This window comes from Perna viridis, chromosome 8 (assembly GCF_037379345.1).
Source record: "Perna viridis isolate PV_CMFRI_1.1 ecotype Kerala chromosome 8, ASM3737934v1, whole genome shotgun sequence".
In the NCBI taxonomy this organism is placed as follows: domain Eukaryota; kingdom Metazoa; phylum Mollusca; class Bivalvia; order Mytilida; family Mytilidae; genus Perna; species Perna viridis.
The window spans coordinates 10,190,809-10,208,391 of record NC_142452.1 but is presented as its reverse complement, the minus strand read 5'-3'; the positions used below and the strand labels follow the sequence as shown (position 1 = coordinate 10,208,391).

At 33.8% G+C, this 17,583-nt stretch overlaps 1 protein-coding gene and 1 pseudogene across 1 annotated transcript; one reads left to right on the top strand and one right to left on the bottom strand.

Annotated features, from left to right (window-relative positions):
- Positions 1-443: 443 nt before the first annotated feature.
- Positions 444-16,873, top strand: LOC148609265 (ubiquitin-conjugating enzyme E2 T-like). Its single transcript, XM_088541145.1, has 6 exons — positions 444-601; positions 5,879-5,948; positions 6,911-7,016; positions 8,792-8,890; positions 13,300-13,380; positions 16,365-16,873. The coding sequence occupies exons 1-6, from the start codon at positions 493-495 to the stop codon at positions 16,467-16,469; spliced, it is 570 nt and encodes a 189-aa protein (XP_088397271.1). The 5' UTR covers positions 444-492; the 3' UTR covers positions 16,470-16,873.
- Positions 1,925-3,095, bottom strand: LOC148609266 (uncharacterized; annotated as a pseudogene).
- Positions 16,874-17,583: the final 710 nt, after the last annotated feature.

Below are 17,583 nucleotides of genomic sequence, written 5' to 3'. Positions count from 1 at the left end.
CTATACAGAGACCTTAATTCACAAGTCAGATGGAACAACGCACTATCCTTAACATTAATGTATATAACCGAAAACTGGGCATAGCATAAATATTAAATAGCAAGCGGACATGTCAGAGAATACACATAACAACTCAAATCTGGAAATAAAATGATTTAATGATATTTTTTAGAGAAAAAAAATTATCCTGCCATTCCCGGTCCCAAGTGCCTGTGATTTATATAAGCAATGAGATCTCACGACGAGCAAAATAGCTACTTACCAGACTACCATGGATGGACTATGAGTCACTAACAGCGGTTATTACCATAAACCTGTAATAAATTAATATTTTTGCTATGATTAAATTATTGTAATGGTTCTGCCCCTTCTGTGTGGCAAGTTACAGTATAAACATTACGGAAAATTGAACGTAGTCGCAACCGATATTGGTTAGTAAATACATTTGTACATTCCCAATCACAGCGGGATTTTCAAAGTTTTTGGTGCAAAATGCAAAAAAATGCTCGTTTAAAGAAGGAACTTGATATGATATTGAATTCTCCGCCGTATGGAATATCTTGCTGGCCAGTTGAAGACAGAACGGATCGCTTAGAAGCCCGTACTTTTCTAAATGATGCTTATCCCACCTAGACCTAGGCTTAACAGTAACAGGGTTTTCCCTAAAAAGCGACTGGAGGCCAAATTGCATGGTTCAAGCACACTTTTGGCCTGTCCAAACTGAGATTTTCCCTTACAACTGTATGCAACATTATTAAGATTTCATCTGTTCATTGCTGTGTTTGGCCGGTTCCAGCAAAAATAAGGAAAAACCCTGCTGGCTATGGCTACATGTATATCCTTTCATAGCTGCGAAATTGTAGCTCTTGATCTTTTTTTTGATTTTGTGATCTAGAACGTTAAGAAAATACTAAAAAATAGTTAGAGCTACGTTTCGCAGCTAATCCTTTCAAGGATATTTTTCATTTGGATTAAGAAACTTGAAGTTTCATCAATTAATGCTGTAGAAAGCTGGCCCCTGAAGCTGAACATGTATATCAGAACCTCATTTTGCATAAATTCTTTAGGTTTCAAGCTCCATACCAGGGGAAGAATTAATTTTGAATCTTACTAGACTGCAGAGCTACTGGTCAGAGAGTAGATCTCACCATTTTCAAGACAGAAGCTATTCTTGCCAATCTGCTCACCAAAATTTTATTCCTCAATGAAAACTTGCATGATAGCTCCTTTTTGAGAGCGAATTATCAGCAGTTTGTTCTACATTTTTCCTTTCAATTTGTGCATGAACTTGTTTCACAGGAGGGGATGAAAAATTTGTTGGCAAGAATTTCATGCCGGTGAGAACTACTCCTAGACCAGTAGATATACATATGTATGCCTATTTGAAGGCTATATCTTCTAGCCTGAAAAAAATACACAGACAACCAATTATAGTGAGGGTCGCAAAGCAACCCACACTTTTGCCAAGGGGGAAGGGGTCTTTGGGCATGGCCCCTCAGGAATATATAATCCAGAATTCTGATCATGTTTTGAATGGCAGAAATCAATTTGAAGTATGAAAAAAAATTGTATTCTGAATAAGTGGGTTTTTGTTTTCTTTCTGAGGACTAAAATAATATATACAATTATACAATGTATACAAATGTATATTCTATGGCGACATCATAAGATTCTTATCCTTGATAAAATGAAATGAACAACTTCTGTCAAATCAAATTAGGTTTTTTGAAGATGCAAATGATTTTGAATCTTAAGAAAAATACATTGAAAGGGCATGATAATTTTAAATTTGAATCTGGTATTAGATAGATAGATATCTTTATTCTCATAAACTGAATATAGTTATAGAGAAGATAAAATAATATAATATATGCAGTAACTGCTGCATGTGTGGAAATACATACAATACATACAATATAATATGTTAACCAGGAGGTGCTAGTTTCGAAGAAATACATTTCATTAATTTACATAATTTTTCAAGCTCAACAATGTTTTCTGATGACATGATAGACAAAAATTTAAAATATTAATATGAGTAAGATAATCTGTAGACAAATAGACGACGCTCATTTGTAAAAGCATCACATGACATAATGAAGTGGAACTCATCGCCTATATCAGTGGAGCCACACAGGTGACAGGATCTCTCTTCACGTGGAATATTCTGCCATCTGCCCACCTCCACAGGTAGTTGATGATTTCCACATCGAAATTTACTTAATATGAATAGGAAATTAAATGGTAATATTTTAAGATAATTTTCAAACTTAAATTCAGTCTTGTAAATTCTGTAACATAATGACTTGGATGAGTTATTAATATCTGATAACCACCCTTGTAAAAATTGATCCTTTAATTTTTGCTTAAGTGACTCAATTATCCATTCTTTTGCATACAGTTGTGTATTTTGCCAAATATTACTCATTCTGCAATTATCAAAAATACTTTTAATATAACAAACCCAATTGCTTTCATACCCGTAATTCAAATAATATATGTAGAGTAATCTACACAGAATAGACGATATCTTATTCTCACTGTTATTTAACCGAATCCAAAAACCTACTATTCTCAACTTGATCTTAATAGAAAGTGGATATTGACCAAGCTCTCCATATACCATATAATTAGGAGTTGACTGTTTTAATCTTAAAATGCGTTTGCAAAAGTACAACTATTTTTTCAATTATATTTATATTTTCAAAGCCCCATATTTCACTTCCATACAATAATATAGGAGAAATTGCCTTGTCAAACATATCAAGTTGACATCTTATTGATAAATTATTAAATCTGCATTTTCTAATCACAGAGTACAATGCTTTCATAGCTTGTTCTCTGAGGTATTTTCTTGTTGCAAGAAATGAACCATTACTAGAAAAAATGATACCAAGATATTTATATTGTTTAACTATTTCCAATTCTCTTCCATTTGTATAAAACTAATATTTTTGAAACTTTACCTTTGGAAAATACCATTACTTTAGTTTTATCAGTGTTAATTTTCAGCTTCCACTGATTACAATATTCTGAAAAAGTGTCCAAAAGTAGCTGCAGATCAGTGCTTGACTCTGCAAGCAATACAGTGTCATCTGCATATAAAAGTAGAAATAATTTAAAGACAAAATGTTAACACTGTTATGTTTTTATTTACAAAATTAGGGTCTATTGTTGAGGTACTAGACTGTTCAATATTGATCGTCCGATCTTCGGTTAAGGTTCATCGCTCTCCATGGTTGTCCTAATATGACTGGTGAAGGGGGTCTCGACGGGGTCGTCCAGAGTCTCTAGTTTTTGGTCATGCTCCTTGGCCTTCATATCGTTGTCGCAGGTTGTCACCATTAATGTCATTTGTTTCCATTCGCATTCTGTTGTGTTTAACAGAGGGGAAAACTTCCGTGCCATCAACATATAATCGATCTCGTTTAAAATGAGCCTTCTTATTTTGAAGTCTAGCTTCTTGAAATTGTGGCCATAATTCTTTCCATTTATCCTTTACTTCTTTCGGAAATTGTTCACTTATTCTGTAGACGGTTCCCGTAAGCTCTTTTGCGGATTTTCGGACACGCACTCGCTCCTTAAAGTTTTGAAATCGGCAAACAATTGATTTTGTCGTATACTTAACATTTCCGCTTCGATCTTAACCTCGTATTCTTTTCCGAATCTGTGCGCTCTATGATAAGCCCCTATTTCATCCATTTTCAATTGTCTAAACATAAAATCGTCAAGTACTTTTTCGGTGTCATCAGAAGATTCATATTTGTTCAGCATGGGAATTCCGGTAAAAATGAGATTTTTCCGCATTGATCGTGTTTGAAGGTCAATTTGTCTATTGTGAAGTTCTTGTAAATCAGTTTTCAATTGACCCATGTTTTTGCACATTTCAAAATTGTCTGCTTTAATTTCTGTTAGTAAAGATTTTACTTCTTGGACTTCGGATTTACTATATTTCAAAAGTTTCGTTGATGAAATTCATACCCTTCTCTATATCGTCTACTCTTTTGGTAACATTTTCAACAGTTGTCGTCAGATTTTTAACGGTCTTGTCAAACGAGGTAAGTTTTTCTGTGAGTGAATCAATGGCCGACAATTTATCACTAATTTCGTTGAGTTTCATAGATAAATTGTCTAGTTTGTGTCTGTATCTCTTGCATTGGTCTGAAAGTAATTTGTTGCATAGGCGGTATCAAACTGTGTGATGTACTAGTATAGAAACCGACACATGGAGAGGTGGGCGACTGATGATAATTTGGAGGAGGTTTTCGAGGCGGGACAGGCAGCTGTTGGAATTGCTGGAATTGTGGTATATACTGCTGTTTTGGGATTGTAGAATCAAGCATTGCTGGGTTGGGGCTAGGCATTTCGTTAGTTTGTGTATTGATCTTTTGGGGTTTATTTACATGTTGTTTAGTTGAGTGGGTTTGGTGAGCACTATTTGATTCCTTATTTGGTTTTTCATCGCTGACATTACCCTCTGTTTTTTTCCTTTTACGAATTCTCTTGGCTTCGTTTGGCTTAAACTTTGGTCCCATTAAGATCCACAGATATCAGAAATGATAGAAAACTCTAAAAAGTTCAATATAAACAGCTTTCACAATATTTTTTTTCCTTTGTTTATCGGAGAGAAAAAAAGTCCGTCATTTTTTTCCACTCATGCGCATGCACATGCTGTCTATCTAAGCACTAATTAAAAGTCAGTTTTTAAATTACAGGTAGAATACTTTTTTTACTACCTCAACTTCCGATCAATTTAAATTCCTTCAATTAACCAATCAAATGAAAGTGTGACATCACACCGAAAATGGCTCTAGAGGGGTGACTTGAAAAACCCAAAGGGGTGTCATTGACCAAAATATATCTTGTAAACATGGAATGACCAAAAGACATCTAGAAATTTTAATTATACAGCATTTAATTATCTTTTAAACAATTTTTGTGACATTATATTATATTTGAAATAAAAAATTTTCTTTGAAGAAAACTTTAAGTGCTTTGATGTGATAATTCTTATCTAATTACATGTTGTATCTTTTATTTTTAAAGCTTTCATATTTTCATAAATATATTATACATGTATGTATGGAAGTGCATTGTTGTATTTTCATATAAAAAATTATTAATAGTAATTTGTGTTAATATAATGCATTAAAATTGTAACTTTGAGGTGTCTTTCAGTCAGTGACATGTAATTTGGTCTTTTGAGCTATATGTGCCAACTCTAGAGTGATCCCTTTTAGGATTTGGCAATGGAGATATTTTTTGCAATGATCGCCATCAGTTACAATCATAGATGTGACAAAGTTTTCAGGTACCTACACAGTGGTAAATCTAGGAGGTGTTAAACCTCCCTTTTTGTTGGAAAATATTATAATTTTATGCAAAATTTATGCTAAAATGAGCAAGTAATAGCTTGGAACCCCTTTTTCAAAGTTGCCAAATCTGCCAAGATGGTACAAAACTACTGTGCACGTACATGTACATGTACATTTTTATCTTAGCCCAGAGATTTCACTTATTTTCCAGCATGGAATATTGGGCTTTCCTCCCCAATAAGCCTGTGGACTATGCAAGAGTTTCAGTACATCTTGCTGCTGGTTTAATTAAGAGCTGAAGTTAATTGATGTACATATCATGTGTATTTACCAACATTAACAGTGGTATGGATGGAAATTTTGATAAGGTGCCATTTTCAGAATTTTTCCATGATATTGACAATCTGTAGGGGCCATTTGTTAAGAAATCTTAGTAGGAATGATGTTAGTAGAGGCCTCTTTAAATAATTAACTTTTTGGTCCACTTCACCTAATGATAAGGCCAGAAGATTTTAAAATATTCACGTGTAAAGCCTTTAGTGATGTAAATTTTTTTTTTTCAGAAATTTTTGGAGGAGAAGGGACACCATATGAGAAAGGCATCTTTAAACTCGAGATCCAGATTCCAGAAAGGTACATGTATATTGTGACAGTTATATTATGAATAATTACACTTTACCCAGCGAATAACAACTGAATTGATTTATGTTCTGACCCACTTTGGAATACAGTCACCCCAAAGTTGTAATGTTTTTTTATTTAAAAATGCTTAAAACATACAAATGTATACAGTATTTAATAATTTTATGAAGTCAATTTAAAGTTTTATTGTGCAAGTGATAAAGTATTTATTCATTTAAGGTGTCCTTCAGCTTTCGATTAAGAAACATGAAAAGTGCATTCTCTTTTTTCTTGAATTGCATATTTGTAACAAAAACTCAAACTTCTTTAATTATCAATGTTTTTTTATTACCAACTTTACTTCTTACAAATAAAATGTTAAATCAGCATCAAGAAAGGTATAAATAAGTTTCTACATTGTAAGTCTTTTTGATCTGTTTTCATCATTATGAGGTCATTACATGTACAAATGTACATACATGTAGTGAAGTGGGTAAGCTAAGGGGTACTTTTCAGCCTTTAATGCAGAATACAAATCACACAGTATATTGACAAGATTTTATTGACACCAGTAAATAGGTATAGTTCACAAAGGTATATAGTACTACCACCATTAGTTGATAAAATACAAAAATTGAAATTGAATGACCCCAGAGCAAAGTTCTGACTTGTTAGCTGGTATATTAGGAGCTTCACCATCTTCCCTTGTTGTTACATTCGTATACCGGAGTTAATACAGTGACAAGAAGATAAATCAGTAAAAAGAGTTTAACTTGGTTCTGAAATGATGTAGTTGAATCTGAAAGAAGTAAAAATATTCATGACAAGAATGTACAGATGTAATAAGTAATATTCTAAAATCAAAATTAATTCTATTTGTTAACATACATTTGTACCCACCAGAATAAAGTTTATCATACTGTGTTGTATATAATGTACTAATATTTCTTTTTCAATTAATATTTGAAATACAGGTACCCATTTGAGCCACCTAAAGTCCGATTTATTACACCAATATATCATCCTAATATAGATACTGGAGGCAGGATATGTCTGGACACACTCAAAATGCCACCAAAGGTACATTTTTAGCACACCTGGCCTAAAAGGCCATGTGAGCTTTTGTCATCACTTGGTGTCTGCTGATGTCATATTCGTCTGTCTTTAACTTTTCTTTACAAATCTTCTCCTCTGAAACCACTGAACGTAATTTGATAAAACTTGGTAACTATATCACCTTGACATGTCTACTCCCAAAATTGTATCCATTATGGTCCCTTGCCAAAAAAACATGGCTGCTGTTTCTAAAAATAAAACATAGGATATTACTATATATTTTTGTTTATATCTCAAAAACTATAACAGACTGAAAAAAAATCTCTATCGTTTCTGAAAATGTCAAAATGATTGATTTACTAATTTTTAGAGTTATTGTCATTTCTATGCAGATTTTACATTTTTTTGGGGGTAGTTTTGGCTTATCATATATAAAATGAAAGCAGATTGATGATTATTGTAAATTGATAAAATGTTAAGAACTTCAATATCTATTTTTGGTGCAAATTTGAGAAAAGTCTGTGAACCTGTGTTAAAGTTATGGTCCTTGAAAGTGTCATTTTTGATGTTTTCATCAGGTTTTGTGTATTATACAGAAACAAAAGCAGATAGATGATTAATGTCAATTGATATATATTCATTGTTTCAATATCTATTTTTTTTTTCAAATCTGTTGACACTTACGTTATGGCCCCAGAAAGTGTCATTTTTTACCATTTTCCTAGATCGTGCTTGTTGTTAACAAATAGAAAGCAGATTGATGATTAATGTCAATTGGGAAAAAAATATCAATTACCAGTATGGAAATTATGCAAATGTGGGGAAAATATTTTGGTTGCATTTTTTAATGATTTTTTGCATTTTAAGCCTGCTATTAATATCAGTAGAATAATGATTAATGTTAGTAGCAAAAATGTTCTATATCATTACAAATATCATTTGTGCAATTTGGTCAAAGGTGTTTGACCATTTTTAGTTTTTGCATGTATTCAATTTTTTATAGTTAGTAATCAGGTGAGCAATTCAGACTCTTCAGAGCCTGTTGTTTGAATACACACAATATACTAGCAACATTCCTGCTGTATGAGGAATTTTATAATTATTCCCCTTTTGGCCTAAATTTCAGTGAACCACAAATGCACAAACTATTGAAATTAATATTTTGAAACCCCACATTTTCAGTAGTAAAATAGGAATAAAGAAATCCTATACTTGAGTATAGTTGGGAAGTCAATAGCTTTTGATTGTTAGTATGTAGATAATGCAGCCTAAGCACAATACAATTTTATGCTACATTTTAATTTTGGTCCGAACATAAAAGCTGTGTGCTCAAACTTGTACATCTTTTCTGTATACATGTTGTATCTTAAATATATAATTTTTTTGCTGTTATTTTTTTATTGTCATAATTTGAGCTGATTTCACGGTTACCAAAATGTATTTTAGAATTGAGATAACTGACAACAATAGTACATTTTTTACAGCGTTTATTATTGTAGGCTGCTTGCTGCAGTGGAGGATCATTGGTTCGTTTTTGCACAAAAGACTTAAAAATAAATCAGCACTCACCGTCCCTTTGCCAAACACATAACTGGTTGGCTTTGAGTCAGAATAAAGTGTGTGACTAGGCTGACATGCACAAGGCTGTGGCTTCAGTGAACATCAGCATGTTAGTCTAGTACAAACCAGAAACTGCTTTATCAAACATTCTTGAAATTCTTGAAATATCTGCCATAGGATGTAAAACCACAATCAATCAATCTACAGTGTATAACACTACATTTTGTATCTTTTTATAGGGAGCTTGGAAACCTTGTCTTAATATAAGTACCGTGCTAACCAGCATACAGCTCCTGATGGCAGAACCTAATCCAGAGGATCCACTTATGGCAGAAATTGTAAGTATTCAAAAATTACCAGAAAGGGGAATTAAATTTTGAACATTGTCAGTATCAGATAAATAAATAAAAGCATTACCAGCTCAATGTGCACCAGTTAAGGTGAAAAGGGTAGAGGTAATAAGACAGTCAAATAGCCTGATAAATTATTACTACCTTGGACAAAAGTATTTGTTGTTGTACATGTTACAAAATGATTCCAGTATAATTAGCATATATCTTTTTCATGCATTATAATTGGTTGTTCACTCTTTACTACCTCTGCAATGACAGTTTTTACAATAGTGTAAATTCCATGTACATATCGTAAACAACATGACAACCATTTCGTCGACAAAAGAAAGAGCCATTCAGAGGCTTATAACTGTATTATATGCTTTGTTTCATTCAATTTCGGCATTGTATATTCAAAACAATTTTTGAAAGAGTACAGTTACCAGTAGCCCACAAATACTCTGAATATTGAAATTGACAACCGTGTCACATTTTCGGTTAAATACCACCATTTGCAATGTCAGTTTCAGATGTCAATGTCACTGAATGAGAGTCTACAAGAAAAAACTATAAGTATATTTTGGATAGACTTTTTTCCAGAATTTATGGATGTGTAAATTGAACTATATTCACTCAAAATACTGACACAGAAGTCCTTTGGACTTTCATTTGTTTTGTGAGTGAATTGTCCCATTTTACACAGAGATAAATTCTGAAAAAAACAGTGTTTAATCCTATGATGATACTATTTGATTACCCAAAACAAATGTTACAAATATTGTGATTCATGTAATCAATTTAAAGGTTTAGAGTTGGTTATTTTTTGCAAGATATCTTCAGAAAAGCCGTGAATTTGTTATTTTCTAACCATATTTTGAATCAAATGAAAATATCTGCAAAGGAACTACAAAGACATTTTTTTTTCATAAGTTGCTTATGGTAGTGTCTTTTTCTGAGTGAAATTGGATTTCTTATTTCTATGTGAACAAATTTAAATAACTAATTTACACACTAGAACACAAATGAGAAGTTATTTTCCAAATTTTCTACCTTTTCAAAGTGCTGTAAGAGTAGATTAGCTTCTTAAAAACGTGCTCTTTTCTATTTTAATAAGCTATTTTGAAATGCTACAGTGTGAAACTAATATTAGATCACAATTTCTGAAAATATTTTATATAATTTATCCTGTAATAGGCCTTAACATCCCTACCCCTTTGCCTGACTTCCTTCCATACTTAGGAAATAAGATAATTACCAGGACAGCAGCACTCATTTTTAGCTCTCCTGGCCTGAAGGGCCATGTGAGCTACTGTCATCACTTGGTGTCCATTGTCAATCGTTAACAATTTCTAAACTCTTCTTCTCTGAAACAACTGGACCAATTAGATCCAAACTCGGATTGAATGTTTCCTTGTGTTTACTGCCTAGAACTGATGTGGGGAGTATTGATCAGTTGAATAACACAGAACATACAGGTCAGTCAGCAGTTTTTTTCCATATCATCATAACTGTTAGGCTTAGCCAAATTCTGTTTCGCTTGATGTGATCTATTTGTGCTTAAATTTGAGTGAAAAACTATTTACCCATGTTGGAGTTATATTTTTTTTGTTGTTGCTATTTTTATGTTAATTCTTTCAAAAATCTTCCTCTGTGAACTACTTGACCAATTACAACCAAACTTGGTATGAATGCTCTGTAGGATATTTTGCCAAGAACTGATGTGAGGATTTTTGATCTGTGGTATAAGTGTTCAGCATGATGAGATCTATCTGTGGGTAAACTTGTGTGAAAATCTGTTTACCTGTGTTGGAGTTATTGCCCTTTTTGGAAGTTTTATTTTGCTATTTTTTATGTCATTATGTAAAAAAACCTCCTTATATGAAACTTCTAGACAGAATTCAGTGAAAATTGATATGATTGTTCCTTAGGTATGAGGGTTAGGAATTTTTACCAAAAAAATCGAGTTTGGCTCATTAAGCCAGATGGGAGATTCAGGTTCTTTAGAATCTCTTGTTAAATATGTTTTAATTTCTTGTTATTTTTCCATGTGGTATTAATGATATTCAGTCAGTTTGGTTTGGCAGATGATTATCAATGGATGAATTACTGATTATGGATCACAAAAATAGAAATTTAATATTTTGTCCAGTTTGAGTACTAGTATACATGTACCTCTAACATAATAAATTACAGTAAAACCTAATAAAACTAAACTTGAATTGGTGTAAAATGTCAAAACAAACCCCAGAGTAAACCATACACATGAGGTCATTGTATGATACCCTCCGAAAATAAGGTAATGAGTGTCTGTTTGTCTGCCCACCTGTCTGGCATCAGAAAGTTCCCAGATGATGACTTTAGAAGATATCAAAGGATAATTTTTCAAACTTAGTATAACAATACCATAAAATACAGAACAAGGTTATATTTTAGTTTGATCAGAATATTCCGTCATTGTAAGTATAATAGAAAAATGTTGAATATGAATATGAATGATCTTTCTTTGAATTTAAAGAATTGTCTTCTTCTTGTTGTTCGCCATTACACTTGAATGCCAGTCTCCTCAACAAATCTGGCCATCTTCTGTAGGTCTTCCACAGGTCCATACAGTTTCTCTGTCATGGGGGTTGGTTTATCCCATATCTTCTATCTCTGTGCCTGGTGTAACTTGCACGTCTGCAGAAAGTGTTCTGTATTCTGCTCTGCTTCTCCACAGGGACACATAGGTGATGGTATGACCTTCAAAACTCTGTACAGATGTTGGTTGAGTCTGTTGTGTCCTGTCCTGAGCCTGAAGATTGTAGTTTGCTCAAATCTTTTTAGTTGATGGTAGGTAAAAATGTATCTTGCTTTTGAGGGGTATTGTGCAGAGACTTGATGACGGTCTTCATCTCTGTGTAGCAGACAGGATTTTCATCTTGCTGTTGTTGAGCACCTTCCTTTGCTAGCTTATCTGCTTTTTCATTTCCATTGATTCCACGATGTGAAGGTATCCATTGTATGGCAGTTTTAAGGCTCTTGATGAAATAAATAGCTCTTTCAAGTTGTGATAGTTTGTTGTTGGTCAGTTCTGATGGTGAGACTTAGCTGCTGTCATCCAAGCACTAGAGCCATATTCTAGATGTGGGTGTACATTTCCTTCGTAGACAGATTTTAAAATTTTCTCATTAGCACCCCAGTTTGTACCAGCAAGTTTTCTCATGTTTAGTTTTCGTCTGGTTTTGGCTTCTGCTGTCATTATATGCTCTTTCCATGTAAGTCTTTTATCGAAGGTAACACCAAGGTATGTTTGCTGATTTTCCATTGTGATATGGATGTCATCCATGGTCAGTTTGACAGATTGGGTTTTAGGTGAGAGTGTAAAGAGGGTTGCTGTTGTTTTCTCTCTATTGATGGTAACACACCACTCATTGGCCCATTTGACTACCATATCTAATGCTGTTTGTATCCTGTACCTTGCAGTAGTTGCATACTCTTTAGAGCACCAGAGGACAAGATCATCTGCGTAGAGTGCTGATTCTACACCATTTGGTAGCTTTGGAACTAGGTCATTGATATAGAGTATGAAGAGAGTCGGTGGCAATACTCCTCCCTGTGGTACACCCTGTTTTAGAAGTATTTTTCAGCCATGTTTCCCATCTACAAGTACCCTTGCCCTTCTATTGTACAGATATGAGTTGGTCCATTTGTACGTTATTCCACTTACTCCAAATCTAAGAAGTTTCACAAGAAGGCCATCTTTCCAAACTTTGTCAAATGCTCTCTGAAGATCTACAAAGACAGCTAGCGTTACTTTCTTTGATTGAAATGCATCTTTGACTACTTGAGATAGATGTGTTGTCTGATCTCCTGTGCTCTTGTACTGTCTAAAACCAACTTGTTCATGACCAAGAATGTTCTCAGATTCCAAGTATGTCTGTAGGCGCTTGTTGATTATACGCTCCATTAATTTGCAGCAACTGCTTGTTAGGCTAATTGGGCGGTAGCTTGAAGCCTTTGACTTGTTTTTTCCCCTCTTCAGTATTGGCAACATTATGGCTTCTTTCCAACATTGAGGGACTTGACCTTGTCTCCAGCTCAGGTTGAGAATCTCTAGCAAAGTTGTTAATGCTAAGGTGCCAAGGTGTTGAAGCATTTCATTGGTGATGTTATCTGGACCTGGTGCCTTTTTCATTTTCATTTTTCTGATGGCTGCCTTCATCTGAAACATGGTGATATATCTCTCTGCATAAATTCATTTGTTGGCACCTTTGATCTTTTTCTCAATTCATTTGAACTAGTTCCTTTAGGGTATTATGGAATCTAGAAAAATTCAAATTTCTAGTTATTTTTTCTTGCCTCATTGTTTTTTTGGTAGATTTGTATATTGTCTTTGCACATCTAAAGCATTAATTTTCTTCTTTTTTTTTTGACAGTCAGATGAGTTTAAATATAACAAGGCTTTATATACAGAAAATGCCAGACAATGGACAAAGAAACATGCTGTAGAGAACAATGTAAGAATATTTAAACACCACTGACTTACTATCATTGATTCCAATATGACTGTAAAAGCTTGAGAGTTGTCATATATTTTAAACTTTCCTATTTGTACCACATTAACACATCCCGTCATACTGAAGTCAGATGCACAGTGGTTCTATGGGCATATATTAAATATGTTCAGATTACCATCCTTTGCTAGTGACAATATCAAGTCATGGGGGTATGTGAGCCTGCTTATATTGGGTGTTCCATTATAATTATTTAAGGAATGTTTCTAATTTTTTAATAGGTTATACATAATAACCTGGTTTGTAGCAGTTAGCACTTAAAACCGTAAGGTTTATAAAAAGTGTAAACTGGCCCAAACCGTGTGATTGAGAATAACCTGTTTATAAGTTAGAAACATTCCTTATAATTAGCTCACCTGGACCATATGTCCCAGTGAGCTTAGTGCCATCATTTTGTGTCCATTGTCTGTTAACTTTTCACATTTTGCTCAACTATATGAGCAAACCAAGCTTTAACTGAATGCAAGAGTTTCTACAAAAGATCCACTTTTGGCTTGGCTTGATTAATCAAGATGGCCACCAAAGACCATTTAAGCTTCTGATTAGCCAATTTTTAAAGATCACCTCTAAAACCAAAAATAGGTTTAATGGCCTTTATGCGCTCTATAAATGATCCACTTTTTGTGTGGCTCATGTGGCTCAGCAGGTGGCTGCATCCACTCAGAGTTGCCATTGAAACCCTATGGGGAAACACATTTCGTCCTGTATCTCTTATTTAGTCAAAAGTGACCAAACTTAGCAGAAATTATACATGTAAGAGTGACAACTTGAACAGATCAGGTGTTCTGCTACAGTGAATACCTGTAAACGTTTAGGGGATGATCCAAAATTACCTACCAATCATCTCAATGAGATACCTGAATACATCATTATTGCATGTTTACTATAAGTTGTTCTCACCTGTTAGGTACATTTTCAGTTGTTATCTTTACTAATGACTTTCATCATTGTCTTTTTCATTACATAGAATATTAAAAGTGTTGCATAAAGTAGTATTTCCATGAACTGATTGGCCGTCAATACATTATATACCCCATCCCCCCATTGCAAACAATGTTTGGAGGGTATATAGGAATCAACCTGTCCATCCATCTGTCCACATCTCTTGTAAGCACAAGTCCTTCTAATCCGCTCAAGGGATTTTGATGAAATTTTGTAGGAAGTTTTGATATTATATGCAGATGTGCATGAAAGAATATAATTACTGTTGATGGACTCCAAAGGGAGATAATCCAAATTTAGGTTTTCACATCTTTAAATTATCAAAAATTAATGGTTGTGCATGTTAAAACCTCGTAAGGGCAGCTCCTAAGCCACTCATGGGATTTTGATGAAAAGTTATTGGTAGGTTGGGTATCATTTGTAGGTGTGTATGAAGGAACATAGTTGTTGAATAGTGCCAAAAGGAAATAATCCAACAAGGGTTTTATATTTGAAGCCGGGGGGGTGGGGGGGGGGGGGTTGGTTGTATTCTCTTTGGAAGCTTGCTCACAGTATTTCTAGTTTAGTTACGAACAAGTCTTTGGAAGAAAGGGTTCACCTCCATAGAAACTGCTTTATCAAGTTATTACTTACAAGTAAAATCCTGAAGGCGAGATCAAATTACCATATTTTTCTTATTGTAATTTGGGTTTTATAGAACATCATATACATTGTACACCCAATATGTATTTGAAATTTAGTAGAATCAGACCTAAAACATAACCAGAAAACCGAAAATGATGTAGACATAGAATATTAAAAGGATTGCATACAGTAGTACCTGAATATATTTCAGTGAACTGTCAATTCATAATTTAGTTAATAACAAGTCTTGGAGGGAAGGGTGCACCTCCATAGAAAATGCTTAATCGAGTAATTACATGTACATAAAAGTAAAATCCTTCCAGCAAGATCAAATTTCCATATTTTTCTTACGTGAGCATGGATCAATTGAATTTCATATAAACCTAATATGTTTTTAAAATGAAGTGGAATCAGAACTAAAGCATAACCAGAAAACTGAAAGGAGTTTTGTTCAAATGTGTCAATACAGTTGTAGTAGTAGACAATAGTATTTCAGAGTCTTTTGTTTTGCTCCTTTTTTGGTCTAAGGAGAGTAATATTCTGAAGTACATGAGATTTCTAGTGGTCTTGACCTTTTGAACATGTGATAATATTTTGCCCTTTTGGTTCTACTTAAGTAAACAAGGTGGCTACCAGAGGCTTTTAAGCTTCTAGTGGGCCAAATTTCAAATTTCAACTCCCTTGAAATCACAGGTTCCAATGTTTTGAAACTTGATAGGATTAATGACGTCACTGCCTTCTACAAATGATCCACTTTTTGTGTGGCTTGGTTGGCTGCAGCCACTCAAAGTTGCCATAAGAAACCTTTGGGAAAACACACTTCGGCCTATATGTGGCTCAGACAGTGGGTGGTAGGAAAGATGTAAATATAGGGAACTCTCTATACCTTTTGTTTAAATAATCAAATGGTATGATCGGATCACATGATTTCAAATTATCCAGGTGATCAATTCAGGCTCTTTATAGCCACTAATTTAATTTCAGGTGGATGACAGTCCAAATCATGATGATTGATTTGTAATCAAAACATATTTGTGGACCAGTAAACACTAATGACTTCAAAGTACCTAGCTAAGTTATACAAAATAACCTGGTTTGCTCAAAGAAAACCAGCCAATCAGAGAGCGTGCTACAAATCAAATTAAATTATATCAGAAATAAACCAAATTTGGTTCATGTTCTTTATCATCTACTGCTTTAATATGAAATGATAATTTTTGCTGACCTTTAACCCTAAGTGCTGTTGATAGGATCTCTAATTTAAAAAGCAAGAGAAAGCTTATACATGTACAGTGTATGTCTGTTTTAAGTACTATATATTAAATGTATAATGGTAACTTAGTTTGACATGTTTTTATCAGGTTGACACAGAAAACCCTGTGAAAAGTAAAACTAAATTGGACATTGGAACAAAGCGTTCCCAACCCATGTGTGATGTTACCAACAAAAAACTACGAGATAGTTGATTCCAGAACTCTAATGGACAGTGTTGCTGAGTTTGCCAAGTCCATGGACTGTTTACAATATGTAGGTTACCTTCTTCAGATACTATTATTTACAGAGAATATTGACAAATTGTGTTACAAAGGCTTTATTTTTTGAGAACACATATTCTTTCCAGTACATGCATGGTTAGTTATATGAAGCCAGTAATTTACGGACTCAAAGCTTCTTGTACATGTGTAAATAAAGATAGTAATTTAGTTAGAAAATTGAATCAATATGTCCAGTACATGTATTGTTTAGAAAGTGTACCAATATGTCAAGTAGTTACAATGCTTAGTCTAATGAACACACTGTACATATATACTTTTAATTTTGTGAAACTAAGTACTGTGATATAATATTATTAAACTGTACATCCAAAGTATATTTTTGATTTTTATTTTGGAGAGGTCTTGTATTAGGTAGAGTAGTGTTAGTGGATGTAGAAGTGAAACCAAAAGATGGCAAGAATAAACATAACATTAGGTCTTTAAGATGTTTTGGTTTAGATAGTTTTTACTTAATTTGTCAATATTTAGATGTTTGAAATGGTCAACTGTAGTTGAAAACTTCATTTTTCCTAGGGAGATGGCAGAGGGTCCTATATTTTTGGGGTTTTTGGTTTATCAAAATACCTTATGTCACCTGTTCATGCCTTACTGTTTCGGAGTACTGTCTAAGTTGCTCATTAACTTATACTGTTCATTGTGTATATATTTAGGTTACAGACCACCAATTCAACCAATGAGCATTTGGAATGTACACAGAAATTACCCCTGTTCCTCATAGTGCTGTGAAAAAATTTCTCATTTTATTAGCTCACCTGGCCAAAGGCCAGGTGAGCTATTGCCATCACATGGCATCTGTTGTCGTCGTCGTCGTCGTTAACAATTATACAAAACTTTTCTCCTCTGAAACTACTTGACTTATTAGAACCAAACTTGGTATGAATATTCCTTGGGGTATCCTGCGTAGAACTGATGTGGGAATAATTGATTTGTCAAAAAACATGGCCGCCATTACTAAAAATAGAACATAAGGGTCAGACAGTAGTTTTTCGCATATATCTCCTAAATCGTTAGGTTTAGCTGAATT